A 14,664-nucleotide genomic window follows, 5' to 3' on the forward strand; every position below is an offset into this window, starting at 1 on the left:
CACAATTTGGTGATTGGATTCAAAAATTTGGACACAATAAAAACTAGGTGAAAACCAATTTCCTACGTGACAATGAAAATTAATTGGGCAAAAATCAATTCATGAAAATTAATTATTTGTATGATTAGAGATTGTCAATAGACTACCTTCAAACCAATTTGCTATAAATTTAGGAGAATCATATTAATAACGTATTATAAATTAAAGAGAAAAAAAGGAAAACAAAAGAGAGAAGTAATATTATATTGATTATCAAGACCCATAAATGAAAAGATTGCATTATTATTAATATTTATCTCATAGTTTTAAAACACAAAATAAATTTTTCCATTTTTCTGTACATTTCCCATTCGATTTTCAGAATGGATAATCATCACTTGTATTCATTCGACGAGAATTGCTGGTCTGATCTGATTGATTACAGCAACCTGTTAAACGACGTCGAGCCAATTGATCTTTCGTGGAATCCTCCGCCCCACACCCAAAGGTATTGATTCGCGTCCCAAAAAGAATTATTTAGATCAAATTTTTATCTTTGTTTTTTAATGTTTTTATTATTTTTGGGCTTACCGAAATATAATTCTTTGGCAATGATAATTCCATCTGAACTTGTCACGCGATTTTTTAACCTTTTAACATTAGATTGAAATTTTATTCTTTTAATAACGGAAAAATTTAATCACAACTGATTGATTTTATGATTTGATTTTTTTTTTCTTTTGTATTTGATTTTTCTGCAAAATGTTGGATTTACACATATGGGCTCTATCTGAAACTGGAAAATGCAAGTAAAAAAGAAAAGAAATTTTACTCTCTTCTTTTGTCATGTTAAACTTCTGAAAACTGACATTAGAGTTCTATATCACTAGCAAGAACTAATTACTCTAAATCTTATTTGGTTGAATTTTTTATGCGTTACAATTTATTAGCAAAATGTAGATTTTTTTTTTTTTTTTAACAAAATGTCAGAATTTTTTCGGCCATTTTGTTGCAGTAATGCGGCGGGAGTAGATGTCTCTCTTTGTGGAACTATATCACAAGGAAGTGAATGTGCAGAAAAAGAATGCCTCAGAAACAGGTAATTATGAACACATTTTCCTTTTCTATTTTGGGAAGCTCATATATTCACGTTTTGATAGTCATGAAGGCCTCAACCTTTGTATGCTATTTCAGGGAAATAAATGTAAACTGATATTAAAATGTAGCTAACATATGGAAATGAGGGGGTTAAATAGAATTGAAACTTTAGACCATAGGTTTTAACAATCAATTTACTGCTGAATCTATAACCATGAAAGAAATGATTTCCACAGTTCTTTTAGTCAACGTAAACCATTTCAAAATATTTATCGTACTTGATCAATGTAGCATGTAGTGTTATCCGGAGTCTACACAATTCAGAGTCATTTATCGAACATACTGTAATCTTATTATCTTAGCTAAAATAACTCAAGTTTTTGAATGTTGAGTGGAATAATTTTGAATAAGTGTTGTATTTGCATGTTGTTGAATATGTGTAACAGTGTTCTAGTTTATCTGGGGTTAAAGATGCATTTAGTTGAGATGCTTGAAGAAATATCTTGCTTTCCTAGTAGAACGTGTAATAAGTTGGATTGATTAATTGTTAGCATCTTCATCAGGCATAATTGTGAATATGGGAAGTTCAATCAATTTTAAGACTAGATTCGATGACCAAATTACTCGTATCCTTCAAGTTTTGTTTTATATTTAGACAATTCACTCATTCATAGATGGATTTGGAGACCTTAATATTGTGGCAAATTAGAATAGATTTTAAGGGAGATACGTATCATCTTATTTCTTGCTTCAAAGCAAAGTTTGCTTCCTTCTCTATTCTTAAACTGTGGTGGCACTATACAGGGAACACGGCGATCTGTGCAGAGAAGTTAGAACTAAAGCCTGTCGCGAGAGAATAAGGAGAGAAAAATTGAACAACAGGTAGTCTTATAAATTTATACTAAATGTTTTTCGTGTTTGCTAGTTTTATTACGTGTCATGCCCCCCCCCAAAATGCCTGCATTTTTGTTCTATGCTGCTGAATTGTTTTATGTTTATGTCACCCTTTTTAACATCTAGATGAATGTAATTTTGAATGAACACAGTTTATTTTACTTTCTTGAAAGAAAATGAGAAGACCTTGGTGCTTTGGGTGTCTAAAGTGTACTTTCAGGAAATGAAAATCAATATAACTGTCAGTGATTTCTTCCTTGTAAGAATGATTTTTATCCTCCACACAGGTTCTCAGAATTGTGTGCTATTCTGGAACTGGGGAGACCCGTGAAATTTGACAAATTGGCCATACTTGGAGATGCCATCAAAGTTCTGAACCAGCTAAAAGCTGAATCTGAAGAGTATAAAGAGATGAATGAAAAACTTTTGGAAGAGATCAGGATATTGAAGGTTAGCCAGGATATATATTCAGATAAATTGATAATCCATTTGTTTGTTTTTTTGGTAATGTGGTTCTGCTGGGAGTCTAGTGCATGTGATAAATCCACAGCTTGGCTGATAGTTCGTGTCTATGTTGGTTTATCATGATCATTCATTCATTATATTATCGATTTAAGATTCTTACATTTTATAAAAGGAAGGCTAGTCATAGCGGCCCTTTTTCAAAGCCAGGTAATGAGAAATTGAAAGTTTCTTTCGTCCAACCAAATGAAGCTGCCAGAATTATCTCTTTGAGATTCTTCTTGACATTTCATTCTTTGACGACTGTGCCATTTTAAACACAGAAACTGGTTACAACATATTTAATCGAATGTTTCATGCTATTACATGAAAGAACTCACCAAAAACTTCTGTTAGTTCTTATTTACTTGTACATTGTTTAGGAGTTTCTCTCTCTCTAATTACCTTTCTTTTATCACCATGAAAATAATATAGAAAGAAAATCTCTCCTTTCACGAACGATATTTTAATCATTTAGTCAGAAGAAGATTACTTCCCTCTATGACCATGAAAATATGGAGTTAAAAACAAGAAATGTTCCTTTCTCCAGAGAACAAATTAATCTTGTTTAACATATTTCAGTTGTTGCTGTTCATGACCATGTTTCACGTTCAAAAGTAATAGAACAATTATATGCTGTGCATGAAGTTGTGACCCCTTGACCAGTAAAGAAAAACTGAGTTATACTATGAACTCAACTTATAATGACCTTTTCCATGCTTGGGATTTCATCTTTAGTTCTAAAACAGGCAGAGAAGAATGAACTTCGTGACGAGAAACTTGTACTGAGAGCAGACAAGGAAAGGATGGAGCAGCAACTGAAAGCCATGCCTCTTCCACCTGCCGGGTTCATGCCGGCACATCCACCAGTATATCTGGGCGGGTCAAACAAGATGCCGATGTATCCAGGCTACAGTTTTGTCCCAATGTGGCAGTATCTCCCGCAATCTAACCGTGATACTTCTCAAGATCATAAACTCAGGCCTCCTGCTGCTTGATGCTTTCAAAAGTATGTCTCAAGAATCTTCATCATCCATTGCTGTCTACCAATATCTTTGATATTGTCTTAATTTTTGTAGTTTTGAGTATTGATGAATGACTAGCAATTAATTAGGAGGGAATTGGATAACGTTATTGTATCGACCCAAATTTTAGAACTTAAATTGCTACCAACAGTTTCTTCAAAATTTTAAACAATGATGCATGCAATTTATATAAAATCATGTAAGGATAATTTACTCAAGTTCATTTAAGAAAGCTAGTTTGAAATAATATGTTATAAACCAACTGATCAATTTAATCTTCTTGATAATGCTGAGTAAAATATGCTAAAAACATTGACCGAGACAAGAAATTAACTTTAGGGAAAAAAAAAAAAAAAAAAAACTCAACTTAGGGTATGTCAACAAAGAGATGGACTCGAAAATGAATGCGTTTTATATGAACGAACTACTGCGAAATATAAAAATTGTAAGACGGGAAGCCAGGCGTGAAAAATAACAAAGTCGACTTCAATTTCAAGGAGCAATTCAGATCCACAACGTTAACCCAAAGAATATGCCTAAAGTCATTTAAATGCGTGTATAATTGTAAAACACACACACCAAGAAGAAATAATAATAATATAATTGAATCACAATTCCAAAAAAGATAATAAATTTACTTAAGAAAGCTAGTTTGAAATGGCACAATGACTGCATTTCATCGCTTGCCAATCAATGACTAATTCTAATCCATGAGGAGTTGGGAAAAATGGTGAGTATTTGAGAATGCTCAATATGACAAGAATAATTTGTGCAATCTCGAATAAAAGTATTAAATCATGCATTAAAAATATTATACTGTTGTATTATATCTTTAGAAAATCATATCTTTGATATCAAATGGTCATAACCTACATACAATATCGTATCATATCTTTAACTTTCATAAGCAAAATAACTTAACAGCATGAAAAAAAAAATATATATATATATATTTAAATGGGATTAGAATCGACGGCACCTCGTTATCCTATCTCGTTTAATCAATCAAATTTTAAAAGAAAAAGAATGCACGTTTTCAATATTTATTTTTCTGCCTACTACTGCAGTCATGTGTATATATAAGACATTGCTATATGTATATCAAGTTTTACATATTGAGTTATATAATGTCACATGTCATTCAATCATTTGTTAGTTTAAAATACAGTCAACGTTTTCATTCAATCTTTTATCTTCACATCATTTTATATATCCAATATTTTTTTGCCAACTACTACAATTGTGTGTGTGTATATTCTGACGTGAAAATAAAGAGATAAATGCATAGTATTTAAGTTAAAAAGTCAATTGAATTGTTGGTATAATAAAATTATATAGAGCCTTGTGCCACCACGCAAATAGGGTTGCACAAAAAAATCTCGAAACCGTAAACCAAACTGAAATTGTTGATTTGAAACTGTTGGTTCTGGTCCATGTGGACCTGTGATTTTTTCCCTCTCAAATCGAACCAAACGTTTTAAAATGGTTTGATTTAATCATACAAAACAGAACCGAACCGTTTTTAATTTTTTAATTAAATATTAATTTTATTAACTTATAAATTTTACAATTTTCACTTTTTCAGAAAAAGTACATATTTAACAATACAAATTACAATCGACCCATTTAAATAATCATAGAAAGTACATTAGGTTTATCATTATTGACCCGTGGTTTTAACAAGTTCACAATATATGTTTTCACCAAATATCTAAACTAAACTAAAATTATTCTCAATTCATATGAAATGAAAAAATATATATATTTTCGACAATTCAAATCATAATTCAACAAAACTATGATAGCAAATCACATCTAAAACTTCAGAAGCCATAACATAAACTTTCATTTCCCAAATACTTGATGCTTGTCTACCACTGCTAAATGAATCGTCAGTCGCATTTTGACTGTTAGTCTGCTAATTTTTATCTGAATCACCTCTTTTTCTCTTATCCCTTAGTAACTCTCAAATTCTAATGCAAGCCATTTTCCATTGTTCTTTCTTTTTTATTTGTGGTTTTTAAACTTATTATACACTTGTGAGTTGTGGTTTGAATAGAAAAATTATTGCTTGTGTGTCTAGATGATTAATAAACTTGTTTATGGTCTGAATAGAACGAAGGATATAACTTATTGATTGCGTAAAAATGTTAAAATCCCTAACTGGCACTATTATTATCAATCTTTGTACATCTAAACATACCTTGTTTAATCCTTATTTAACATCTCATTGGCAAAATGAAAGGAGTTTTAACAAAACTATTATAGCATAATGTGATTCTACCTTTACTGACTGCTATGTGACAATATGAAAGACAAGAAAAAAAGGTAAATAAAAATGAAGAAAGATTTATTTGTTCTATTAACATATTTTAATAACCAACTATGAAAAAAATTTATTCATGGGTTACATGGTAAATATGAATGTAATTTAATATTTAATATTATTAATTCTTATTTAAACTTATATGTTAATTTATTTTAAATATATTACTTTGATATCGATAAGTAATCTGCAAATTAAAATCGAACCAAATCGCAAATTATGATTTGGTTTGGTTTGAAAAAATTTCAAATCACATAAAATGGTTTGAGTTGAAAATATAACACAAACTATCCAAACCGACCCGTATTCCCCCCTACATGCAAAGATCATTATTAAGAGTATATTACTACATCATTATCCCATTCAAAAAATTAAAAATACAAATATATTTGTGTGTGTATATATTTGTGAACTCTAAAATTTAAAACGTACCAAATTAGGATAGAATCCATGTTGGAATTTCAAAAGCCATAAAATATTTTTAAATATTCAGCAATCTACCAATATTTTTTTTATGTGTGAATAGTGACCCTTTCTTTTCTTTTCTTTTTTTCCTTTTAAAAAAAAAAATTCTAATTCATTTAAAATTCTAAGAGTTTTATGGGTTTACAGAAAAATTAAACATCAGCTCTGATATCAAACTGTAACAATTCACATTTAGAACTTAAATCACTACTAAAAGTTTCTTAAAAATTTTGAACAATGCGGCATGCAATATATGTAAAATTATGTAACAATAATTTACTCAAATTCATTTAAGAAAGCTAGTTTGAAATAATATGTTCTAAACAAACTGATCACTTTAATCTTCAAAGACGTTATTGGACAGGGCACCATGTACTGATCAATTTAATCTTCAAAAATGCTAGGCTAACAGGGTATTTGACAGGGGATTGGACAGGGCACCATGTGTGGCGCCCTGTCCAATTTCCTGTCAAAAAACCTTATTTGAGTGGCTTATTCCTTTAATCTTCTTGATAATCATGAGTAAAATATGCTATTTGACCGTGACAAGAAATTAATTTTAGGAAAAAAAAAAACTCTCAACTTAGTATATGCCAGCAAAAAGAAAGATATACACAAATATCAATACGTTTTATAGGGCTAGACAAAAAAAATCGTGAAATCGCCAATCGAACCAAAACTGTTGAGTTGAAATCGTTGGTTTGGATCCACATGAACCTGTTGCTTTTTCCCCTCAAACCGAACCAAATTATTTCAAAATAGTTTGGTTTGGTTTAGTTTTTTATTTTAAAAACCGCACAAAATCAATTCGAACTGTTTTAAAATTTTTTAATTAAAATATTAATTTTATTAACTGAAAATTTTTACAATTTTTACTTTTTAGAAAAAAATACTAATTTAGCAATACAAATTATAACTAGCCTATTGAAAATAATCATAGAAAGTAAATTAGTTTCATCATTATTGGCTTATGATTTAATAAGTTCACAACACATGTCATCACCTGATATCTAAACTAAACTAAAATTATTCCAAAATCGTATGAAAATGAACAAAAAAAAATATATTTTTTCAACAATCCAAATCACAATTCTACAAAACTACGTCAGCAAATTATGTCCAAAGTTTCAGAAGATCTAACATAAACTCTCATTTTTCTAATATTTGACGCTTGTTTGCCACTGCTGACCGAATTGTCAGTCTCATTTGCTTGTTAATCTTTTAATTTCTACCTTAATCGCCTCTTTTTCTCTTCTCTTTTGGTAAGTCTTAGATTCTCATTTAAGCCATTTTTTCATTGTTTTTTCTTTTATTTGTTGTTTTTGAATTTATTACGAACTTGTGAATTGTGGTTTAGATAGAAAATAACTGTTTGCGTGCCTAGATGATTAATAAACTTGTTTGTTGTTTGGAAAGAACGAGGGACAGATCGTATTGATTGTGTGAAAATGTTAAAGTTTCCTAGCTAGTACTACACCTTCTACTTTCAAAAAGTTGTTAGAGAATGAAATTAGTCAATTCCCAATAAGTTAAAACTCTATAAATCTTTGTACATCTGAATATATCCCGTTCAATCATTTTTTAACATCTTACTTGCAAGACGAAATAAGTTTTAACCAAACTATAATAGCAGAATGTAACTTTACCTTTACCAACTGTTATATGACAATATGAACATCAAATAAGAAAATGTAAATAAAAATGAAAAAAGATGTATTTGTTTTATTAACATCTTTAAGTAACCAACTTTGAAAATAATTTATTCATAAGTTTCATAGTAAATATGAATGTAATTTAATATTTAACATTATTAGTTCTCGTTTAAACTTATACGTTAATTTATATTAAATATATTACTATAATGTTGATAGACAAACTGCATATTAAAACTGAACCAAACCGTAAATTATGGTTTGATATGGTTTGGTTTAAAAAATAAAATAGTTTGGTTTGAAAAAATCTCAAACCGCATAAAATGGTTTGAATTAAAAATGTAGCACAAATCGTCCAAATCGAACGGCGTTCACCCCTCGCGTTTTATATAAACGAACTAACGCAGAATTTATAAAAACTGTAAGACAGATTCAGACGTGAAAAATAACAAAGTCAACTTCAAGTTCAACGATCAAGTCAGATCCACATCGTTAACCCAAAGAATATGCCTAAAATCATTCAAATTCATGTATAATTGTAAAACACACAAAATAAATAAATAAAATTGATAATAATCATATAATTGAATATCACTACCAAAAAAGAAAATAAATTTACTCAAATTTACCTAAGAAAGCAAGTTTGAAATGGCATAACGACTGCACATCATCGTCTACCAACCAACGACTCGTTCTAACCTGTGAGGAGTGAGGAAAAGTAGCGAGTACATGAGAATATTCAATAGGCTACGAATTATTTGTGCAATTCCAAATAAAAATATTATATAATGCGTCAAAAGTATCATATCATATCGTTATATCATATATTTAGAAATCGACAATAACTCAATAAAAATTATATATTTGGCATCGTATGATCATACCTACGTATTATATCTTATCTTTAACTTTCACTGGCATGAAATTTAAAGACATGAAAAAAATTTAAACGGAATAAAAATCAATATATATATATATATATATATTCTGATGTGAGAATGAAGAGATAAAGGCATAGTATTTAAGTTAAAAGTAGAATAGAATTACATAAAGCCACGTGTCATCATGCAACAGTCACTATCAAGATTATACAATGCCCTTGTTTAAGCCCCATTTTTTGAAAAAATATAGTTTTAAACAGTGTTTTGACATTATTTCAATTACAAATTCTTCAATAAAATAATATTACACGAAAATCTAAAATTTTTCCTTATTTTTTAACCACACATTTCACATCATTACACTATTCAAAATTGCATTTTCTTAGTCAAAATGGGGCTCAAACAAGGGCTATATGATTATCACATTCAACAAAATAAATAAATAAAATAAATAATAATAAAATAAAACTACCTTATGTCTATCAAATTTTGCACGCGGTTGCCTACCCATTTTAAGCACAGTATTTAATTTAAATCAAAACCAATTGATAACTTTTTAAAACTTACATACTTAGGCTTCGCTTCACCGAATTAATTTTTTATCAATCCTAATATTCAATGTGTCTAGTATTGATATACTTTTTATTGCTCTATCAATATCTAAATATTTGAACCAAAAAATTATATTTAATACATACATCACTTTAGTCCTCAAAAATTTCAAAATATAATTTATAGCATTTATAACAAATTAGATTCCATTGTATGGAAATTTTCGGGATTTTATATTGTCAAAATATTCAGTTTAACAAGATGTTCTCATTAGTTTCTTTCTCCACAGGAAATTTTGGAATTGTATTGCCAGCCTCAAGTTTTAGTTGTCATTTTTCACTGTGGATGCTAGGCCATTAGCAATTCTTTGATGTTGAAATGGCCCCTAGCTGGGTTATGCCGAGGCAAATCGACGGACTGAATTTAGGGTGTATTTGATTGGCATGAAAAATGTTTTATAGGAAAGAAAATGTTTTCCTTATTTACAGAAAAATAAAAAACTACCCAAAGAAAGTGTTTTCCTAAAAAATAAGGAAAATTAAGCATATTTTCAAAGATTGGAAAATATTTTTTCATAAATCAAACACTCCAAAAGTTGGAATTTGGATGAAAGGAGCCATTTTTCAATCAAATACACTCTTACTATTTTGTTAATTTTTGACAAATTTTCAGCCAAAATTTACAATTTTTTTTTTGGTCCGCCTTGTTCGACCTGCACAGGATGGTGAATCATAGTGCAGCAAGAGCCGCCAACCCGGTTCACAACTACACTTGTTACACCAATATATCCATGAACATTCTCCTCCATAAAAAGAAAAAAACACAGATTCTTCATAAAAAAAATATACTTTTAAGTGTTCTACTTTATATAAATCTGCTTATTCTTACTGAAAATCTGATAAATTACAAATCAATCTCCTTAAACCAAACGTTTGCAAATCCATATACAGAGGGAACAGACTGATTGTATTTTTAATGTAGTTAATTGGAAATATTTGACAAAAACTGTTACATCCCATTTTTGTATTAGTCAAAGGTCAATACTATTTATTCAAAGTCAAAGTTTTGACTAATCAAAGTCAAAGTCAAATAAGGATTTAAATGGAGTAAATCATTTTTGTGGGACTTGAATTGACCAAATTATTTTTGGGATTTTATTTTACAAATTAACAACATTAGAAGGTTTAAGATGGGTAAAATTTAAATTTGGGGGAAATACTTATTAATTATTAAAAGTTAGATGACTTAATAAGATATTTGTGAAGCTTAGAGGACTTGATAGCAAAAGGGTTGAGTGGTGGATTACAAGTGGCACTTTGCATGCCATTTCTTCATTATTCATATTACATACAAACACACAAGAAAGTTGAGGAACGAATTGGGGCAGAAATAGTGAAAAATCGGTAGAAAGAAAGGAAGAAAAGAAGAAGAAAATAGAAGAAAGGGAGGAAAAATGAAATTGGAAAAAGGAAGGAAGAAAAAAATAGGAAAGTTTCGCCTATGTTGTTAGAAAATAAGTGGTCTACACAATTAGACTTGAATTCCTCAATTTTGAAAGGTAAGTAAAAAGCTACTTATTATCAAGTTATGTTTAATTTTATAATTATTAGATTGTTTGATTAAATTAAATTTTATTGAATGGGTTAAGTATATAAGCTATGAAATTGAGTAAAATGATAGAAAAAATTGTTTTAGTAATTAAAGAGACTTTAGAAATCGCTTAAATGTGAAATGATTAAGTTTGAATATCGCCTATTTAATTATTGAGATTACTTAAAATAGTTAATTGTTAATTTAAAAATTATATCATATTTCAGGCGCCGATACGAATATCGAGACATCTTACCAACCGAGTTAATTTTGGCGAACATAATTCTGTGAGTGTAAAAATATAAATATTTTTAAAGTATTTATAAATTAAGTATATTGTTAAAGTATGTGGAATTATATGCAATTTTGTGTTAGAAATTACATGGTTATTATGAAAATATATTTTATTATGATACATGTGGGATTTCAAAGATTGTATACTGTATATTGTGAATTGGGATATGAGATATGATTTTGAGATCGATCAAAAAAGTACCATTGATTATATATTTCTTCTAGTTCACAGAGGGGTATTGGCCGTATTCTATACTACACTGAGGGGTCGACTGGGAATGAAAGGGTCATGACCGTGTATATGTAGTTCACCGAGGGGCCTTGACCGTATTCTAGAGTTGATTAGTAGAGGTCTTGAGACCTGCTTTCGTTCACGGAGGGGTCAAAGGCTTGTGGCGAAAGTTCTTAGCCCGAGAGGTGGATTACAAATTTTAGTTAGAGGGTACATTTTTGGCAAATTTTTCAGTATATTTGATGTGATGAGATTATAACATGATTACCAGCTTATGTTTATATCATGACTTGAAATGATATTTTACCACGTTATGGGAATGTATCACGTTTTGGTTATATTTATATGATGTTATCTTGCGAAAAAAGTATAATTATTTTTGAACTTCTCTACTCACTGAGCTATCAATTCATATATTTTCCCATAATTTTCCTACAAGTGGAAATTGATTCTTTTTAGTTGGGAGAGCCTAATGATTTTGGAATGAGAGTCACACGACACATTGAGTGTTATAATTCATATTGACGAAACACGAAGTAAATAATTTGGGCCCACGCATTATATTTTACATAAGCATTTGATTTTGTTGCATTTTTTTGTAACTCATAGTTAGCATTGATGATAGATTTGACATCTAGTCAGCTCCTATCATCGGCGCATGTCATGTTTCGGGTCTACTAGCGTGATTCGGGACGGGTCTATCAGAAACAGTAAAAAAATCAACTAAAATCACGAAAACTGTGTTGAGCCTTTGTTTTCCAACTGCTACCTACAAATCTTTATCACATTGCGAAAAAAAAACATATATCTGGAAGACCCTTCTAAAGAACACAACACCTTGAGATGTTAAAAAACCTAACCTGTAGCAACAGTCCGAAACGTGATGAGAGAGGACATTGCTATAGTTATCCAACTCAGAAAGGCCAATGTAACTGTCATTTGGTACTTTGTGAATTCTTCTCCCAGGTTGCAACCTCCCATGTCACCAAAGTACAACAAGGTTATGCCAGTAGAGGAAGCCGATGCGGCAAGGGATAATGTTGCAGTAACCTGACAAGTATTTTTAAACTATGTATAATCAAATGTGGAAGACAATTTAAGCTCCTGTTTGACAACTATACTTTTGGAAATAAGAGTTTTGAATAGTGATTTTTAAGAGAATATGTGGTTAAAAAGCAGAATTTTTTTTTTGGATTTACGTGTAGAATATATTATTGTGTGTACGTGTGATTGAAAATGAGTGTGTAGAAAAAGGAGTTTGAAAAGTATGATTGTCAAACAAGGGCTAAATCAATAAATATATCCTCTTTCTGACAGCTCGAGCTTTTAGTTGAGTCGGCTCCACATAATATCAAAACAATAAAAAGAATTGAGTTCAAAGTCTCTCCACCACGTGTTGATAAAAATTTGAGCATTTGATAACAAATGAATCTGGCTTACACATAAGAGGACCTATTGAGGACGTTTTAAATAACTAAAAATTTACCCCCCACCCCCACCATAAGCTTTTAGATGAAATAGTTCAATAAACTCTAGGAGGGTTTCTACTTATTGGGGAAGAATTATAAAGAAACTAGATAATAACACGATCCCCGACCACAAATAGGTCGAGTAGAGTAGAATTGTGAAGAAATTCTTTAGTTGACAAGGCATATACATCCATGATGGTGAACACAAAGCTCCATATTACTTGTAAGCCCATAGAGGCTATTAAGTAGCTGGAACAATGATATAAATTGAGCATACTTGGATAACAAATTGGTAAGATTTGTGTCAATGGTAATGACAAATTTTAATTCATGTTCACATAAATTTTCCATGGCAGATCATAACTAGCGATTTAAAAATACTGTTCTGTCTGGTGAAATGCAGCTGCTGAGAGAATCGATTACTAGGAAACCTTATAATTTCACAGATTTTGATTCTTATTTACTTGTTCAGGCTATGTGCTAATACTATCTATAGAGATAAGTAACAAAATGTATGATTGTGAATCTGTTGGAAAATAAGGGGTTGGAGAAGAAACAACAACAAAATTATAGAAACAAAATGAATAGAAATCACGAAATACGTCAAGAACGAATTTGAGGCTTGAACACGGGATCATTGTCCTCAAACTATATTTGCCACCTCTCGGGATTGAATGAGATGCTTAGGGGTTTTGACAAACAATTTGTAGGATTATATCAAGCCTTGTAAATGATTTAACACCAAAGCACAAGTGCAATCTTCCAAAACTTTTAGAGCACAAAGGAAGATCTTGAATATGAATGTAAATCAATAGTTTGATTCAATATGGAATGATATATGGATCTCAAGATGTTTTCAATAATTTTAATAATGTTTGTATTGATCATTCATCATCTATTTATAAGTCTCAAATGATGCATCACGAAATGGTGCCAAAACAAGATGAAAAGTGGCAACTTTTAATCCAAAACGGCTCCCAAGTTTCAAATTGAAAAATCAGTCAACGGCTATTTTTTAAAACCATGCGTGCGCATAGTAGAAATAAAATTTAATTCTGATTTTATCAAAACACATCTCGCGTACGCACAAAAATAAGTCTGTGCTTACGTATAGGCCAAAAATCAAAATTTTCATTTTTCAATTTCTTTTGATTCTGCCAATTCCACAATTGAGCCCAACAATTACTCCATTATCATTCCATTGATTTTGAACAAATTTTCAACAATCCCCCACTTGTTCAAAATCAATACAATCACATATTCAAAAAGACGATACTTATGCATAAGGATTAGATATCTTTAGATTTGAATCTAACCATAGTATAATTCAAATAAAGTAAAGTCGAAATTAGAGGTAGCATGTAAGCTTTGAACCAATTATTCCTTGTGACAATACCAGTAAGAACACACACATAAGTATCACGTGTTCTCAAGTTCCTCAACTCGCTTAGTACTTTATGGCCTTGCGCTTATCCTATTCACTGAACTTTCAAGAGAGAAACTCCAACTCTCTATTGAGGCGGCACCACCTTGAAGTTCATTTAGGTGAAATTCTTCCAATATCTTTGTTACTTTTAGAGATACTTGTATTTTAGCACTGAACTTCATTAAGAGTTTTAATGCTCAACCCTCACTTCAGTAACAACCAACATTATTTAATTAGGGTAGGGTCATTGTGGATTTAAATAATGCTGCAACTATCCACA

The 14,664-nt window shown here is 30.3% G+C and overlaps 1 protein-coding gene across 1 annotated transcript; it reads left to right on the forward strand.

Moving 5' to 3' along the window:
• The first annotated feature begins 219 nt into the window (after window positions 1–219).
• LOC111376166 (transcription factor bHLH104-like) lies at window positions 220–3,615 on the forward strand. The gene is made up of 5 exons (XM_022999106.1): window positions 220–487; window positions 995–1,078; window positions 1,882–1,959; window positions 2,259–2,421; window positions 3,222–3,615. The coding sequence occupies exons 1-5, from the start codon at window positions 363–365 to the stop codon at window positions 3,468–3,470; spliced, it is 699 nt and encodes a 232-aa protein (XP_022854874.1). The 5' UTR covers window positions 220–362; the 3' UTR covers window positions 3,471–3,615.
• Window positions 3,616–14,664: the final 11,049 nt, after the last annotated feature.

This window comes from Olea europaea, unplaced genomic scaffold (genome assembly GCF_002742605.1).
Source record: "Olea europaea var. sylvestris unplaced genomic scaffold, O_europaea_v1 scaffold1465, whole genome shotgun sequence".
NCBI classification, from domain to species: Eukaryota; Viridiplantae; Streptophyta; class Magnoliopsida; order Lamiales; family Oleaceae; genus Olea; species Olea europaea.